The sequence below is a fragment of the Monodelphis domestica genome, chromosome 8 (genome assembly GCF_027887165.1).
Source record: "Monodelphis domestica isolate mMonDom1 chromosome 8, mMonDom1.pri, whole genome shotgun sequence".
In the NCBI taxonomy this organism is placed as follows: Eukaryota; Metazoa; Chordata; class Mammalia; order Didelphimorphia; family Didelphidae; genus Monodelphis; species Monodelphis domestica.
Genome location: NC_077234.1, coordinates 181,251,773 through 181,270,870, shown reverse-complemented (window position 1 = coordinate 181,270,870; position 19,098 = coordinate 181,251,773). Strand labels below are relative to the sequence as shown.

The window sequence follows — 19,098 nt, the reverse complement described above, 5'->3', positions numbered from 1 at the left end:
CCCATTTTCCCCACACGCCACCTCTGAAGCCCTCTAGAGCCAGGAGCACCATTCCCTTTGGGCAGCCCCTTCCCTCTGGAGCATGGTCATTCAGAGCTGCTCAGCGGCTCTTCCCTGAGAACCAGACAAATTCTTGGGCCTGACCACACGCATCAGGCCCTCCTCTATACCTTCTCTTCTCACACTCACCTTTGTAAACTCTACATTTGTTCTCCTCTGACACTGTCCTGGGCCCTTCCCCACATCTGCTGTGGCTAGACAGGATGGGCTCTCACTTCTACTGTGTTTGCAACAAACTAAAATTCTCTGGGGAATTTTTTGGATGATGCTGTGCAGACCCCGCAATGCGTGCCTTTTACATTAATCTCTATTAAATATCTCAGCAAGTCAGATCCGTGTCCTTGCTCGCCGGGGCTGTTTTGGGCGCTGAATCTTCACTTGTATCCTGTCATCAGCTAATTTGATAAACACGCATCAGAGTCACGGATAAAAAGCTACAGCAGCCCCAAATCATGCCCAGACCCCTGCTCCATTAGACATTCTGCAAAGCTAACATCAAACTGCTGCATCCAAGACTCTTTAAATCCAGCCATTCAGCCATTTCTGAATCGACTCCACTGTTGTTGTTCGGTCACTTGAGTTGTGTCTGGCTCTTCATGACCCCATTTGGGGTTTTGGGCCAGCGACTATTTTTCATTTTGTCTTTGGATCTTAGTCTTGACCTTCATGCTTTGTGGTCAATAGCAGGTCCTTAATAAATGTCTGTTGGATTGACAGAGTAAAAAGCATTCTGTACTCTTATCCCTTATTCCAAACCTCTCCGTTGAGAAGAGGGAAGGGTGTTCATTATTTTTTTTTCGGAACCCAGAATCTGGAGTGGTTTCCCATTTACTTCTCCAGCTTGTTTTACAGATGAGGAAATGGAGGGAAATAAGGGTAAGTGACTTGCTCAGGGTCATCCTGCTAATAAGTGTCTGAGGCCAGATTTGAACTCATGAAGGAGAGTCTTCCTGACTCTGATCCTGGCACTTAGTTGCCAACCAAATATACTACCATCTAGCCTAAATCTCTGTCTCATCCACAAGAATAAAAATGAAAGACTGTTCAATGCTATGCTTAATAAAATCTAGGCAACCCAAATGTATAGCATTCCCCTGATGGACTAGTCTGATAATGCAATAAAAAAATTAGTTTGGTTTGGAGTGACCCCCTCTTGAGAAGTGAAATTGATATTCCTAAAAAGCACAGGGTCCTGCTCAAGAATCTGCAATGGCTCTGTTGGCTCTAGGATAAAAGACAAACTCCCTGCTTAATATTTCAAGTCCTTCACAACCTGGCAGTTGTTTACCTCTGCAGACTTACAGCACACTACTTAGTCCTCATACGTTCCATATGCTAGCCAAACTGGCCTATCCATTGTTCCCTAAACTCAACATTTCATCTCCCTCATTTGTAAATTGGCATCCTCCATTTTGGCTGCCTCCCAATGCCTGGAATAGCTTCCCTCCACTCCTCTACCTCGTAAAACCTAGTTCTTTTGAGGCTCAATTCATAGGACGCCAAAACTGAAGTATTTCCTGATCTCTTGAGCTGCTAGCACTTTCTCTCTCTTCCTCAAAGGACAGCATACATACTCATTTGCTTATATGCCTGGCAGATAGTGGTGGTTGTTTCAGTTTTAATTTCATGTGTCTTTTCAATGGATATGGGGAAGGGGTGGTGGGGACGACCAAGATGGCAGAGTGACAGGAAGCAGGGCAGGGGCTCTCTTTCTCAAACTCTTCAAAAAAGGATCCAGACTGAATCTGGATGAGGAAATACAGAAAAAGTTGCAGGATTCATTTGACCAGCTCAGCCTGACAGAGGGAGACAGGTGGGAGCTCTACAGACCTACAGACAGGTAGGAACCTCAACATAAAAGGCTATTATGGTAGCTGACTCAAGACACAACTCCAGAAGGAGAAAATAACTGCAAAATATCTGCAGTGTTTCGGAGGAAAACTCAGCGTGGAGACAAATTCAACTAGAATTCCTGGAAGAGATGAAATAAGGATTTTAAGTTAAAAAATGTTTTCATAAATGGAACGAGGATGCTTGAGGAAAAAAATTGGAAAAGAAATGTTATGGAAGAAAGCACTGGGAAGGGAATTAACAGCTTGGCTCAAGACATACGGAACCATGCCCACGCCATAAACTCCTTGAAAATCAGAATGGACCAAATAGAAGCCAATAACTCCATGTAGTATATTTGTAAGAAATTTTATTTTTCTTGTAGTCTCAATAAGGGATAAGAATGGGAGGGTGAAAATGTGAATCTTGGTTGATTAAAACAAAACAACTATAATGACTATTCTGTTGTTCATGCATTTTGAGTTGTGTCTCATTCTTCATGATCCTATTTGGGATTTTCTTGGCAGAGACATTCAAGTAGTTTGCCATTTCCTTCTCCAGCTCATTTTACAGACAAGGAAACTGAGGCAAAAAGTTACGTGACTTGCCCAGTGTGACAGAGCTAGCAATATTTGGACCTTTCTGACTCCAGGCCCTGTGCCACCTAGCTACCCATAATGACCATACTTGTTTGTAATAGGGTTTGTTTTTCTTGGTTTCTCAATGTGGGGAGAGGTCAGGGAAGTGGGAGAGAGAGAAGGATGAGCTCTGAAAATAAAATAAAATTTAACTTATAAACAAATAAATAAAAAAGGTCATGATCAGTCAATTCCCCTCAACACTCATTTAGATCTCAAGACAACTCCTTGGATCTTCTACATCAGATTTGTTTTTCTTTGTGTGTCTTTACAATTTATTTTTTCTAAAACCCTCCTATCCTTCCCGGGCTAATGTAAAAATTTAGTCTATGGAGTCTTCTAACTTCTTGGTGAATTCTTTGAAAACCATTCTCTTAGAGGGCGAGGCATTTCAGCCTTTACCTGGCTGTCCTTTAGCACACATTCTAAGATGGAGTGGTCACTTCCTGCAAAGTTCCCACCATTTTTATATCAACCACCTATTAGTTGGTACCCTGCAGCTACTATAAAGAAAAGTAGGTCATGACAACAGCTGGCACATACAATTCCTCCCGAGTCCTTCAGCAAGAGTTGGTCTACTTAATTTTCGGATTACTGCTAGCAAAGATGTTAAAGGGTCAGGGTCAACAAATAACGGCCCGGCCATTTATCATGGTGTCCAACTAAGCTATCAACGCACTGAGCCAGCGGCATAACCTTCAAAGGTCAAGTATCTGTCAACATCCGTGATTCCAATTATGAGTCTCCCTGGAGGGGGAAACACCACCTGACCGGGGGTCGGGGCAGAGAGGCCTTTCTCCTCTCTGTTTATCGATACTACCGCGTGACTTGTTTCTTGGTTACTCCTCTCGTTTTTTCCCCAGGAGCTGCGGAAGCTACAAAAGCCAGCCCCTCAGATAACAAATAACACAAGCGTGCCAAGTACTAGTTGAAAGAAAGCCACATTGTAGATTCAGGCTATGCTTGGCCAAAGCAACCGTGCTGTTCACAAAAGGGAATTTCCCAGGGAGAGTTCTTCCCCCATCTCCCTACCCCACATGAGCCCAGAATCCATCTCCTCTAAACTATTATTAAATTCCATTTTTTGGTAAGTGGATAAAATGTAAAGCATCTGAATGGCACCGTCCAACAGACTACTTATACTCACCATGCTAATTCCACATCCCTTCAAAACCAGGAGAATCTTCAATGCCTCTAATTTGCACGATGTGTCATACAATGCTACTTTTAAATTGTATTTGATTGCCTCTCAAATTATTTATCCTGAATGCACCCGCTGCTGGCTCATTAATCACTCCCTATTCTCTCAGCCCTTTTAAAAAAGAAATGAATAGCTACTTGTTCCACCACCAAGGCAACTATTATCACAGCTTCGTATTTCAGAATTGAACCATCACCTCCTTCTGAAGCACACAGGCATTGTTCAAAACTCTAATCCTTCTTGCTGTTCTCCCAACAATTTGGCTGTCCATGTCCATAGGCTGTAGGCTGTGCCTCCTTTTCTTATCACTACTTCCAGGTCTAAACAGCAAATCCTTCCCTGATAGCATTCCAAATTAAAGCATTTTCATGAACATAAATTGTTTGCATTTTGCAGAATGGTAGCAACACATGAGAAAGATGTTTTTGTGTTCCAATTCATTTATGGTAGCAACACCCCATCCTGCTTGAATACTCTGAACTGTATTTATAGTTGGAAGAAAAAGGCATGTCACTTAAGGTACATTTTTTGTCGCAAAATTAATGATCCATGAATTGGGCCAACACTGAATGTGTCAAACCTCAACATCTATGGGAAAATTTTTAAGTTCATCTCAAATTATCAGTAGATTTTTAATTTTTGTTGTTTTTGTTTGTTAGGGATAATTCCACTATGTTGGATCTAGGCTATCCTAGATGAAAAACAAACCAAAGCAAAGATGAAAACCAACCATTCGTTTCAGGAAAAAATGAAAGTGACAAAAGAGCTATTTAAATGAAATTTTGAACAGCAGATAATTTATGATCCTATCTACTGTTCTGATCTATAATCACAATTAGTTTAAACTAGATATTCAATTCTCTTTTCCCTGCTTTAACCCAAGTTCTTGTCCAGTTGTCTTGGTATGTACAATTAATAGAGATAGTTCCTTTAATTGTTTTTCAAATCAGACATTTTACTTGACCACAGAAAACTTTGTAAGATGAGGACTTAAGAAATATTACTTTCCAGCTCCCAAGCTAGGTCTTATCAATAACTCTAAATTAAGTTTGGACAGTGATATCTACTGTTCTAGTTAAATCAAAATAATACTATTTGAAGCGACTGTAAACAAATTCTATTAAAAAACTTAAACGGATCTTGTCTATTTCAAACCAAGATGAAATATATACTGTGGGAAGTCAACAGTTAACGGAAACTATTTTTTTATTGGTTGGTGATGTATTTAAATTGAAGAAAGAGAGGGATGGGAAGGAAGAGGGAAGGAAAGAAGTAGAGAAGAAGGAGAGAAGGAAGAAGGAAGGGAAGGAAGAAAAGGAAGATGAGAACCAATATGGGCTATTTGGCCTCAAAGAGAAGTAAGAAAATCCTGAACATTGGGATACTGGGGGAAAGGAATCCTTATTCTGTGACAGAACAAGAGGATCTAGCCTTCTGAATGACAAAGGCCATCAATCTACAAGCATTTATTAATAAGCACCTATCATGGATTGTGTTTCAAAAGACAAAAATAAAAAGACCCTGCCTTCAAGGAGTGGAAAAATAAAATGAAAAAATATAACTATATCCAAAAATAAATAATAAACTACAAGAATATTTATAATAATAAAATAGCATCTTCTGAGATGATTATTAGGTCTGTAAGGACTGATGAAAGCACAGCGAGGGCGTAGAAAAAGAAGGGTGCCTGGAATAGGGGTGCCCACACACAGGACAAGAAGCCAGCAAAGGAGCCTGAGAAGCAGGGAGACAGGAAGGAAGAAACCCAACAGAGCAGACAGCATCCGGAAAGAGAGAGGGGTCCACATCATCACGATCATCAACGAGGATGAGAACTGAGAAGAGACACACCTGATCATTACAAAGTTGTTGGTGGCCTTGAATGCCGAGAGGAGAATAAAGCAGAAGGGACCTTAAATGCATAAATCAGAAGCCTAAAACCGCCTCCATACAGATTTTTAAAAATTTTAGAATTCTTACTTTCTGTCTTTGAATAATATTAAATATCAGCTCTAAGGCAGAAGAATGGTAAAGGTAGGCAACTGAGGTTAAGTGACTTGCCCAGGATCACATAAGCTGGGAAGCTTTTGGGGTCAGATTTGAATCCAAGTCCTCCCGACCCCAGCCCCAGCACTCTTTCCACTGAGCCACCTAGCTGCCCCTCTCATATACCCTTTATTTCTATAAAAAAGAGTGCCAAGGAGATGGTCAGACTACATATGTGTGCATATTATTGTTGGTCAGTCTTTTTGTTCACGTTTGATTCTTTGTGACCCCATTTTCGGTTTTCTTGGCAGAGACAATGGAGTGGCTTGCCACTGACTTCTCCAGCCCATTTTACAGACAAGAACACTGAGGCACTTAAGTGACTTGCCCAGGGCCATAAGCTTTGTTGAGACCAAATCTGAACTTGGGAAGATTCATCTTCCGGACGCTAGCCCTAATCCACCATCCTACCTAGGTCGTTTGTGCTTTTAACATTTTCTGAGTTCCTCTACAAAATAAGCATAACAATTCAGGAGGGGACTCATTTGGATATTTGAATTTCTCATCACGTAAGTTTAAAATGTATAAAAAATGTAAAAATGAAAATATGCAAAAATGACTTTGTATTTTATTTTTTGTAAAGCCCAACAACAACCGTTTCTTTTCTGCTTATATTCAAAAATAATTTTTAAATATATCAATTTAGACACATCGCTTCCATATAATCAGTCAAAAACATACCTCATTATAATCATTCACAACGATTTCCCCAATTATTAAATTATATTTATTCCACACAAAGGCCTACAATGACAACACACTTTTAATACTGAAAAATAAGGAAGACAAAAAGTTTTGGCGTGGGTGTTGACATGAAAATTAAAAGTGATTAAAGGAGACGACCAATACCTGGATACATTACCTTGACATTCTCGAGGAGTGCCTCCTCTCTGCCTAAGCCCGGGCCTATGACGATGGTATGTAATCTGGGTAGCCACTTCTCAACTTCAGGAACAGCATGAGGACTATCCCTGCACGGGGAAAAGGACAAAATGACTTACATTTAGAACCCTGAGGCAGCATTTCATCGCTCCATTGAAGTCCTAAGATGATGCTTTCGAGCGGAGGTGTCTGAAAGCGACACTGAAGGTCCCAGAAAGTCGGGAAGCTTTGGAGTCAGGCCCCGTGATTGGCCAGATGCACCTGTCAGCCCAGGGCCAGCCTAGCAAGCTCGGGAAGGCTCCCCATCAAAGGCCATGAATCTCTGTCCGCATTCGCTCATGGAGACCAGCGAGGGCGGCTGAAAGGGTTATAACCCCTTTCATGCGTGAGTGCAGGGGATATACACACTGAGGAAAGTGCAGATTCGTGAGCTACGTGAGAAATTCAGAATCCCCACACCGAATATTAAGACAAGATTAGAGCAAGAAATTACTGACGGGGCAGCTGGGTGGTTCCGTAGATTGGGAGGGAGGGAAAGAGAAAAGGAGGGAAGGAGGGAAGAGAGGGAAGGAGGGAAGGAGGGAAGGAGGGAAAGAGGGAGGGAAGAGAGGGAAGGAGGGAGGGAGGGAAGGAGGGAGGGAGGGAAGGAGAGGAGAGGAGGGAAGGAGGGAGGGAGGGAAAGAGAAAGGGAGGGAAGGAGGGAAGGGAGGGAGAGAAGGAGAGGAGAGAAGGAGGGAAGGAGGGAGGGAGGGAAAGAGAAAGGGAGGGAAGGAGGGAAGGGAGGGAGAGAAGGAGAGGAGAGAAGGAGGGAAGGAGGGAGGGAGGGAAAGAGAAAAGGAGGGAAGGGAGGGCGGGAAGAGAGGGAAGGAGGGAAGGGAGGGAGAGGAGAGAAGAGAAGGAGGGAAGGAGGGAGGGAGGGAAAGAAAAGGAGGGAAGGAGGGAGGGAGGGAGAGAAGGAGAGGAGAGAAGGAGGGAAGGAGGGAGGGAAGAGAGGGAAGGAGGAAAGGAGGGAAGGGAGGGAGGGAGGAATATTTTTTCAAAGTTGGGGTACCGAAGATAGCACAACAGAGTGGGAAAAGGTCTGGCTCTAAAGTCAGAAGATTGCCAGCATTTAACGCAGTGCTTGGCACACAGGAGGTGCTTTCAAAATGTTTACTGATTTACTGACAGGTTTTAAAGTACTCGCTGATACTTAGTGACCTTCAGGCAAGTCACTTGGCAATAGAAGGGTATTTTTGAAAAGACAGGAGATGCAACATGACCAATATGGAAATGTTTTACATGATATCAAGTGTATAAACTATACCGAATTATCTTCTCAGGAAAGGAAAGGAATGAGGGAGAAAATCTGGAACTAAAAAATTTTTATTATTTTTTAAAAAACCTTTACCTTCTTTAAATATCAAATCTAAAACAGAAGAGAGGCAAGGGCTAGGCAATTGGGATCAAATGACTTGCCCAGGGTCACATAGCTAGGAAGTGTCTGAGGCCACATTTGAACCCAGGTCCTCGTGATTCCTGGCCTGGTGCTCTATCCACTGTGCTACTTAGCTTAGACAATAGTTTTCTAAAATTTTTAGTTCCAGGACAGCTAGGCAACCTTTTCCACCTTGACACCAACACATGACAAACTCAAATTCAAGTGTAGGGAAAGTCCAGCTCTTTCCACTACAAAATGCTGCCTCACTTAATAGACTACTTGCTGTTATTCCATTGTTTCAGTCGAGTTTGACTCTTTGGGACTCCATCAGAGGCTTTCTTGGCCAAGCCACTGGAGCAGTTTGCCTCTTCCTTCTCTATCCGACTTGCCCGGGTCCCAGGCAGTCAGTTTTTGGGCTCAGGTCTTCCCCCTCCGGGCCTGGTGCTCCATCCGCTGCCGCCTCGCTGTCCCTACCCGACTATAAGGAAGACCAAATATGCACAGTCTTACAGCGGTGCCTGGCCTACTGCCAAACCACTGAACTTTGTCAGTTTCCAAATTTAATCACAAGAAAAATGCAAGCAAAAGGAAGTTTCTTCCAGATCCTTTAACTGTTTTGAGCAGATGCATTTCAGAGTTCTTTGAATGACCCCAACCTTCTCCCAGAAACAAGACCCACTTTCCTAATGCCAGGGTTCTTCTGGGGTCAGACAGCCTCCCATCTGGGAACAGCCCAGGCCCTTGGAGAAAGGAAAGTGACGGTCACCCAAAGGGCCATGAAGAGGTGGCTGGGAGAGAGGACTTCTGAAGTGGCAAAGAAATAGCTGAACAAAAAATGAAGGGAGGCCGGTCCCCCAGCTAGAGCAGGAGTTAATCCATGGACAGAAAGCAATCAAAGACGTGTCCAAAACACTGGTGGAGCCCCTTGGGGCAGACTTATGGAAGGATGCAGACACGAGTAGTTATAATCTCTGCATCTGTCACTCTGGGGAGCATCTCACTGATGGGAGCCCAGGCCGATGTGAGCAAAGCATCTCCTTTCTTCTTTCTTGGTCACTATAGGAGACGCGTTTTAGCATCAGGAGACGTGAACTGTATTTTTTGTTCATTTTCCTTTAAAGTATCTTATTGTCTTCTCTTTCCACTGTGTCTTCTCCCCTACTGAAGAATCCTTTTTTTAAAGAACTCACCCAGCACTCATATGAAAGGCAAAACAAATTCCCATTCTTATCCACGTCCAAAAATGCACGTCTCATTCTGAAGTTTAAGTCCATTTGGCAGAAGGTGGGGGTAGGGTTCGTCATCAGTCCTCTGCACTTAGGGCTGTTCATCGTGATATGAATTTTGCCGTAGTTTTCTTACTGGGGCGGCTTCAGAGAGGCACCCTTCTATTACTATTAGCATTCCAGAAAGGGAAAACAAAACATTAAAGTCACATCTGTAATAGGAAGAGGACGTTTGCAAAGAGACTGTGCAATGCAGACGTCCTCTTCCTATTACACATCTGAATAAAACTTGGAGATTGAAAGACGCATTGTGGCAGCAGGAGCCCTAAAGGAAAAACTCAGCTAGGCATGAATGTCAGGTCAAATCTACACACTACATCACTGAACTTCAGCTTCGGAAGGGACCTCAGCAAGCATCTTCAAATGACTACTTGAGGGCCGAATCACTGGGTTTTGTTTTTAGGAGGGAAGCTAAGAATGGTTTTTATGTTTTTAAGTACTATAAAATAGTATCAAAAAAATAGAAAAACCATCCGGATCTAGTCTCCCTCATTCCCAGATAAAAATCCCTTCAACAATTTATCTGGAGTAAGGGGGAAAACAGCTGGGTAGCTCAGTGGATTGAGAGCCAGGCCTAGAGACAGGAGGTCCTGGGTTCAAATCTGGCCTCAGACACTTCCCAGCTGTGTGACCCTGGGCAAGTCACTTAACCCCCATTGCCTAGTCCTTACCACTCTTCTGCCTTGGAGCCAATACACAGTATTGATTCCAAGAAGGAAGGTAAAGATTTAAAAAAACAAACAATTTATCTGGCAGCTTTGATCCAGCTATACCACTACTGGGTTTATATCCCAAAGAGATAAAAAAAATGTACAAAAATATTCATAGCTGCGCTTTTTGTGGTGGCAAAAAAATTGGGAAACAAGAGGGTGTCCCTCGACTGGGAAATGGCTGAACACATTGCGGTATCTGGTGGTGATGGAATATTATTGTGCTGTAAGGAATGATGAACTGGAGGAATTCCACGTGAACTGGAAGGACCTCCATGAACAGATGCAGAGTGAAATGAGCAGAACCAGGAGAATATCGTACATAGAAAGTGAAACACTGTGGGACAATCAAATGTAATAGACTCTGCTACTAATAGCAATGCAATGATTAAGAATAATCCTGTGGAACTTATGAAAAAGAACGCTATCCACACTAGAGAAAGAACTATGGAAGTGGAAACAAAAAAAAAACCAAAAACATGATTTATCACTTGGTTATATGGGTATATGATTTGGGGTTGTGGTTTTTAATATTACTCTATTACAAATATGAATAATATGGAAATGGGTTTTGAGTAATAAGGTATATATAAACCAGTAGAATTGCTCATCAGCTCTGGGAGGTGGGAGGGAAGAGGAGAGAGAGAGAACATGAATCATGTAACCATGGAAAAATATTCTAAAAAATAAATAAAAAAATAACATGGGGAAAAAAAAACAATTTATCTGGCCAGTAATCATCTAATCTTTTCTTGAGAACCCACAATATAGCATCCTACCACTTTCTGAGGCATCCCATTTCATTTTTGGATAGCCCTAAGGAAAACATGCATCAGATGATTAGAATGTATAAGAATAAGCAGTGAACCTGTGATTTCAATGGTATACAGAATGGCCACAAAAGCAAATTTCCTTTACCAATGCAGGTAAATACCATCTCCCAAACTTTTAGACACACACTGAAGAAATATTAAGTGACTAATTCTAGAATCATACCACCAGAAAAGTCAGAATCAGGACTTGAACTCAGATCTCTCTAGCTTAGAGGCCAGCTTTCTTTCTACTACAAAATACTGTCTCTCAATAGAGTATAAGGGGAATCAATTATACACAATTCTGGCTCAAATTATGGAAGTGACGAGTAAGAACACTGATCACATTTTCAATTTGGGGAAGCAATGATTTAATTTTTTGGAGTATGCTCTCTCTTCCTAAGGAATAACTTACCTAACCTTTAAATGTTTTTATTCTCATTTCATTCAACTGAGAAAAGTAGTTGCATTTATATAAAAAAGGCCATAGAACAAATAAATGCATATGAAACAATGAATAATAGCCAGGGAAACAAATTATAATGTGAATGATTAGAGTGTTGCCTATAATTCTACAGACAGGACTAATTGGTTAAGTAAGAGATCCTACAGTTAATTAGAGCTATTTGTAGCTGGAGTAAATGGAAATGTATTTGTAGTTCCACAATTATATTAGACTTTCACAAAGAAGCTTATGGGTTTCCCAAAATAAGAAACAGTGCAGCTAATTGTTCTCCACTCTCCCTCCCCACCCTTAACATATCCACAGTCACCTCAAAGGTGATCATTACAATCCAAGCTGTCTACATGTTAATTATCATCTTTAATTATCCACAGTAATTTTAACTCCAAGGATGGCTCTTTCATTCTGTTACCCAGCACAGACCTGCTGGTGTTTGCTCAGGAAATGCAAATTAATTTTAATTTCAGACAATGCAAAACATAATTAAGAAGGAAGATTTGTTAACATAAAATCATAATGCATGACAAAGGGGAAAAAAACTGGAATCATTCCTGCTGTGAATTAACTCACTGATCTCTTCCTCTTAGCATTAGTTTTCAACTTAGGGTTCATGAACTTGTTTCTATATTAATCTGATAATTGTATTTCAATAACATTGGTTTCCTTTGTAATTCTACTCATTTAATTTTTTTCTTGTTGCTGTTACTAGAATCCTTTATTCCTCTTTGTTGTAGATCTGTTGGTCTACTGATATACTTTCCTTTTTCTTAACCAATACCAGATATTTTTGACAGTTGCTTTTTTAAAATACAGTTTCAAATCTGGTATTGCTAGACTTCCTTCCTTTACATTTTTATTAATTCCTTTGATATGTTTAATCTTTTGTTCTTTTAAATGAATTTAATTATTATTTTAGCTCAATAAAATTTTTTTTGTAATTTAATTGGGATGGCATTGAATACGTTTAAGTAGGGTTGTCATTTTAATTATATTGGCTCTGTCTACCCATGAACAATTAATATTTCTCCAATTATTTACATCTGACTTTACTTGTGTAAAAAGTGTTTTACGTGCATTTAATTTTAGGCATTTATAAACATTATTCTGAGAAAGGGTCCATGGGCTTCACCACATTACCAAAAGGATCCATGACCCAAAAAAGGTTAAGAACTCCAACCTTGCCATAAATAATCCATTTTCCTACAATCAACCCAAGAATAGTTTCCTATTTATTTAGTACAATCAGGGAATGTATGTTTAATTTAAATGAAAAATTATAATTAACACGTGATAACAAGGATTACCGATTCCAAAAATTAGAGCACAATGAAACACTTTTATATATATATATATTTTTAATACCCTCAATATTTTTTCTCCTCTAATTGCTATTGCTAGTGTTTCTAGTACAATGTTAAATAATAGAGGTGATAATGGGCATCCTTGTTTCACTCCTGATCTTATTGGGAAGGCTTCTCGTTTATGCCCATTGCAGATGATGTTTGCTGATGGTTTTAGGTATATACTGTTTATTATTTTTAGGAAAGGCCTTTCTATTCCTATACTTTCTAGTGTTTTCAATAGGAATGAGTGTTGTATTTTATCAAAGGCTTTTTCTGCATCTATTGAGATAATCATGTGATTTTTGTCAGTTTGCTTGTTAATATGGTCAATTATATAGATAGTTTTCCTAATATTGAACCATCCTTGCATACCTGGCCACAGTGAATAACCCTAGTGATCATTTGCTCACGTCTTTTTGCTAGTGTCCTATTTAAGATTTTTGCATCTATATTCATTAGGGAGATTGGTCTATGGTTTTCTTTCTCTGTTTTTGACCTGCCTGGCTTTGGAATCAGTACCATATTTGTGTCATAAAAGGGACTTGGTAGAACTCCTTCTTGGCTTATTCTGTCAAATAGTTTGTATAATATTAGGATTAGTTGTTCTTTGAATGTTTGATAAAATTCATTTGTGAATCCATCTGGTCCTGGGGAAACACTTTTATACTAAAACTATAATAAATAATAAATCTTTCTTCGATCAAGCAGAAAAAGCATTTCAAATGTTCAGAGACTTGGAGTCATCATTATGAAGATCAATGAATAGCTTTTAAGAGTCCTACCAAAGAATACAAACTTTTCTGATAGTTTTAATATATCAATTAACCCAGAATTCAATCACTTAATAAGCACTGATTGGCAAGCACCTTGATGCTAAGTATATACCCAGAAACACATAATGAACTTCCATTTAGATAGAATCTCTTATGATTCACACACATATACACATACAGAAGAACAGCGTGTTTAGAATCAATGTGAAGATGTCATGGTATGAAAAGTCCTCCCGGAAAGACCTGCTATGAATCTGCTATGATTCACCCCAAGCAATATTAGAAGTTTGTCTGGGAAATGGAGAGGTTAGATAACTATCGAATGGTCATACAGATGTAAAGCAGGACACAAACCCTAGTCGGATGCCACGTGCAGCCCTCTGTCCATTATACGTTATATTACTATAATAATCAAAGATGAACATTGTGGCCACATCCTCTACTTTAATATGGTTCAGAAAACAAGTTTGCTGTGAAAATTATGTTTCACCAACTTGGGATCCCTCTCCCTAAATGAATGATTTCTTACATTAGTTTTGGAGGTATGTTCTCCCTTCTCAAAGAATAGCTAAACCTTTAAGTATTTTTGTCTCCTATTTTATTTAACTGAGAAAAGTAATTGCATTGATATTAAGATGGCCACAGAACAAATAAATCCATAAGACACACTGGATAATCACATTAGCTTTAGAATTCTATATCACATTAAATAAATTTTTTTCTATTCCAAATTTTCTCCCGCTCCACTGAGAAGGAAATAGGATTGCTTTATAGAAATGAGGTCATTCTGTATTTGCTTATAAAAACACCTATCAACCTCATGTCTCTCAGTCTTGAAGAGTACCACAACCACAAAACAAAAGGAATCAGCCCCTTTCTTAATTCTCCCTATTTTCATGGGTCATGAGGAAAGTTCTTGACCTTCGACCTCCCTAGCCAGGCCCTGGCCCTGCAGGACCTAAGGCCTAGACCCAGATTGGAGAACCCATACCGACCCACTCATGACATTATTTCACATCACCTGCCCCTCTTCCCAGCAGCCCAATAGGAGCATGTACTCCCCTCCCCCTCTCTCCCCAAGCTGAGGAGATTCCACCCTTCACCCATCCCTCTGCCCAGAATCCAATGGGAATGCTTGCTCCCTCCTCTGTGTGGGGTGAGGGGGGAAAGAGGGCATGTGGCACTTGGTGGGGGGGGCATGGCATGCTATCTCTAAAAGGTTCACCATCACTGACCTAGCCAATGAGGAGAATGAATATTATGCTGTATTGTTTAATGACCAAGATGACTCTGGAACCCATCCAAGCCCCATTTCTCCACCTGGCTCAAAAAGAGATTTCTCCCAGTCAGCGCTAATGGCCCCATCCAGGAAAGTGACCCCTTGTAGCCCCCAGCCTTGGATGCAGTTTCCCACCAACACTCTGGGGTCCTCTCCCCGGCCCAAGTCTGGGTTGATGTGGCCTCTGTGGTGAAGACCAAGGGGGGAGAATTCTGCTTGGTGCTTGGATGGTGTTTTTGGGAAGGAGGGGCAGCCGAGTGCTCTAAAACAATGAGTTTTCCTTAATGGTCAGAGGCCTATCTGCTTTCCCCTACCACAGCAAATCCTAAGGTTTTCCTACTCCCCTGATCCCCACTTCTTTGGGGTCTTCCTCACTGCTGATCTCAACTCAAGACCTCTGACTCCAAATTTAATACTGTTTCCACTTTACAACTGTGTACTCTCAAGTCCATCGGAACTGGGGGAAAAAAAGAGATGTTTATTATCTGTGCATGAAATGCTAGAATCAGAATTTTGCTTGTTTAGTTCATTCATAAACCCCAAGCTTATTATCTGTCCAGAACACTGGATCAATTCCAAATTAAATTCAAAACAGATTATGTGATCTAAATAGTATGGATCATATCACTAAAAATCAGAGGTGAAGCAGAACATGGACCTTTCACAGACATGTAACATATACATTCTTAGGCAAATAAAAATGTATGTTAGATCCAGCCATAGCACTACTGGGCTTGTACCCCAAAGAGATAATAAGGAAAAAGACTTGTACAAGAATATTCATAGCTGCACTCTTTGTGGTGGCAAAAAATTGGAAAATGAGGGGATACCCTTCAATTGGGGAATGGCTGAACACATTGTGGTATATGTTGGTGATGGAATACTATTGTGCTCAAAGGAATAATAAAGTGGAGGAATTCCATGGAGACTGGAACAACCTCCAGGAAGTGATGCAGAGCGAAAGGAGCAGAACCAGGAAAACATTGTACACAGAGACTGATACACTGTGGTACAATCGAAGGTGATGGACTTCTCCATTAGTATCAATGCAATGTCCCTGAACAATCTGCAGGGATCTAAAAAACACTACCCACAAGCAGAAGATAAACTGTGGGAGTAAAAATACCGATGAAAAGCAACTGCTTGACTACAGGGGTTGAGGGGATATGACTGAGGAGAGACTCTAAATGAACACTCTAATGCAAATACCAACAACATGGAAATGGGTTTGAATCAAGAACACATGTGATACCCAGTGGAATTGCGCGTGGGCTATGGGAGAGGTGGTGGGAGGGAGGGGAGGGAAGAAAAGAAAATGATCTTTGTTTCCAATGAATAATGTTTAGAAATGACCAAATAAAAATAAAAAATAATAAAAATAAAAAAATAATTAAAAATGTATGTTAGATGTGTTCTTAGGCAAAAATAGGGAATTATAAAAGATAAAAATAGATATTTTGATTACATGAAACTAAAAAGCTTTTGAAAAAATGATGCATCTAGGATAAGGGAAAAAAAGATATTCAAATAGGAAAAAAAATCTTTGTATCTAATTTTATAGATAAGGATTTAGCAAACCAAAACATATAGACAACCGTATTTCAAATGAAATTGAAAGCTTTTACAAAACAAAATTAATGTTATGCCAAGAAAGGAAGAAGTCAACTGTGAAAAAAATCTTTGAATCAAATATTTTGATAAGGGCATGATATCCAAAATACCAACTGTGAGATTTATTTTTTATATACTGCATTAATTCTAATATATTAGGGAGAATTACTGTTTATTTCTGCATCTGGGATCTGGGTCAGAGATACCATTTAGTCTGCTACTTTTTGCATTTCCTTTGTCCTTGGGAATCAATCCCAAAGAAAGAAACAGAATTTTGTTAATAGATGAAATGAAAAAGAGTCCTTTTCCAGCATATGTCCACCTGTGGAGATGGGGAGGGGTACATAGATTGATAGGCCACCCCTTAATTAGCCATCACCAATTAAAGATGTCTTGGGATGTTCAAGGAAGGGACTGAAGAATGAGCTCCTAAAAATCTATTTATTAGGCTTCCTGACTCAGCTTGGGTTGTCCCCGGTGCCGAGAGAACCATAGAGACCTATATCACTTTATAAGTTATGATGCTAGCCTAACCAATAAACCTGATATAATCTATATACTTAGAGTTTTACCCAAAAGTCAGCCTCTTGAGATAATTTTAATCATAACACAAGTAACAGAAATATATAAAACCAAGAGTCATTTCCCAACACAGTAAAAGGATATGAACAAGCAATTCTCAAAAAGAATTGCAAACTATTAATGATTATATGGAAAAAAATGTTATATAATAAGAGAAATAAAAATCAAAATAAATGATCACAACCAGCAAAATGGCAAAGATAACAAAAGATAAGAAGAGTCAGTGTTGGAGAGATTTTGGAAAGAGACAGGCTTGTGCATTGTTGGTGGAGCTGTGAAAAAGTACAACTAGAATTATGTGAATCAAGTGACTAAAATGTTCATATCTGTAACCCAGAGATTATCAGGTACCTGCCTCATAGAAGTCATTGGCAAAAAAAAAGAGGTCCTCATATTTATTAAAATATTTATAGTAACACTTTTTTTGTGGCAGCAAAGAACTGGAAACAAAATAGAGGGATGTCTGTTGATTTGGGAAAGATTAAACTAATTATGGTACACAAATTAATGGCATATTATTGTGCTGACAAAAACAGAGCCAAGAAAATCTCCACAATAACTACAACACTATAAATGGAATAAACTATAAAATAACTTAAAATGAATGCTCAAAAATTAAAAAGAATAAGTATGGCCCCAAAGATACATGAGATGATACCTCTCATGGGTATAGAATATTGCATATATTTTCTGATTTCTGATGTATCAAATGATTTTGCTGATTGCTTTTTCTCTTCCTCTTTAAAAAAATTCTATGTTCTATGAGATGACTTAGGAAGGAGAGGGAAGGATTATGGGGGTGGGGGATTTAAGGAATGTAAAAAAAAACAAAAGATATCAAAATTATTTTTAAAAAGTGAATACATGGGACAGCTAGGTGGCACACTGGATAAAGTGCCAGGACTCAAGTTGGGAAGACCCGAGTTCAAATGTGACTTCAGACACTCCCTAGCTCTGTGATTCTGGGGGAGTCACTTACCCCCGTTTGCAGAGCCCTTGCCCTTCTGTCTTAAGGAGTTGTTACTAAGAAGGAAGATAAAGGTTTGTATTTCTTTTTAAGTGAATACAAAGATAATTTTAAAGAAGAAAGTATAGGATGGTTAGGGGACAATCATGAATTCAGACAGAAGCGAGAGAAGCTGAGCATGGGAAGAATCAGGGGGAAAAATACACTCAACTGACAAAGTGAGCCTGCAAGATGTTTTTCTAAGAGCTGTGTAACTGGAAACATTGCTCAGCAGTGAGCTAATTGGGTAAGAAAGGCCAAGTCAGAAAAGAGAGTTGACCAAGCCAATTAGGGTCTGTGGCTACTGGAAGATTACTGAAGGAAAGCTATATGGGCTTTCTATCTACATTCTTGCAACATCTATAAATCTCTAGGGGAACCTCTGTTGCACTCTACAGCTTAAGGGGGAAGGAGAAGAGTAAAATGGCTTTACAAGTATCTGGCATGAAATAGACTTAGACCAAGATCTCCCACCATATCCCACAATAAGCCCCAAATAGATATATTACCTAGACATAAAAGAGATATCATAAACAAATTAAAGAAAAAATATCTTGAACAACCATAGAAGTGAGAAGAATGTATGACCAGACAAGGGACAGAAAGGATCACAGAAGAGAAAATGGACCATTTTTGCTAATCAAACTGAAAAGGTTTTACACAAAACTGATGAAGATAAAATGAGAAGGAAAATAGTTAAATGAGCAAAGATCTTTCTAGCAAGTTCTTCTGAAAAAATTCTCTTTCCAAAATACACAACTGATTCAAATATGTAATAATGACACCCATTCCTTCATAGAAAAATGGACAAGGCAAAGAAACAGGTAGCTCTCAAAGGAAGATAATCCAAAAAATCAACAGCAAGCTCAAATAATTGAGGTTTTACCTCTAACCTTTAAGATGGACAAAGATAATTAAAAAAAGAAAAGAAAATGACAGTTGATGGAGGGGTTAGAGGAAAACAGATGGTGGAGCTATGAATTAATCAGCTGTGAATTACTCTAGCTATTCTGGAAAGTAATTTGGAACTATGCCTGTAGGGCAGAGATCAAAGGAATAGGGAAAAAAAGACTCATACAGACAAAAATATTTATAGTGGCTCTTCTTGTAGCAAAGAACTGTAAAGGAAAAGGATACTCACTTCTTGGGGAATAGG

General features: G+C 39.6%; 1 protein-coding gene across 4 annotated transcripts in view; it reads right to left on the bottom strand.

The window, feature by feature from the left end:
- NAXD (NAD(P)HX dehydratase) overlaps positions 1-19,098 on the bottom strand; it is a 74,952-nt gene that overhangs the window by 28,853 nt on the left and 27,001 nt on the right. For all 4 annotated transcript variants that reach the window (XM_007501291.3, XM_001374961.5, XM_007501290.3 and 1 more), the window contains one exon: positions 6,638-6,746. In XM_007501291.3, the coding sequence (XP_007501353.2) occupies positions 6,638-6,746 (109 nt within the window). The remainder of the gene's footprint in view (positions 1-6,637; positions 6,747-19,098) is intronic.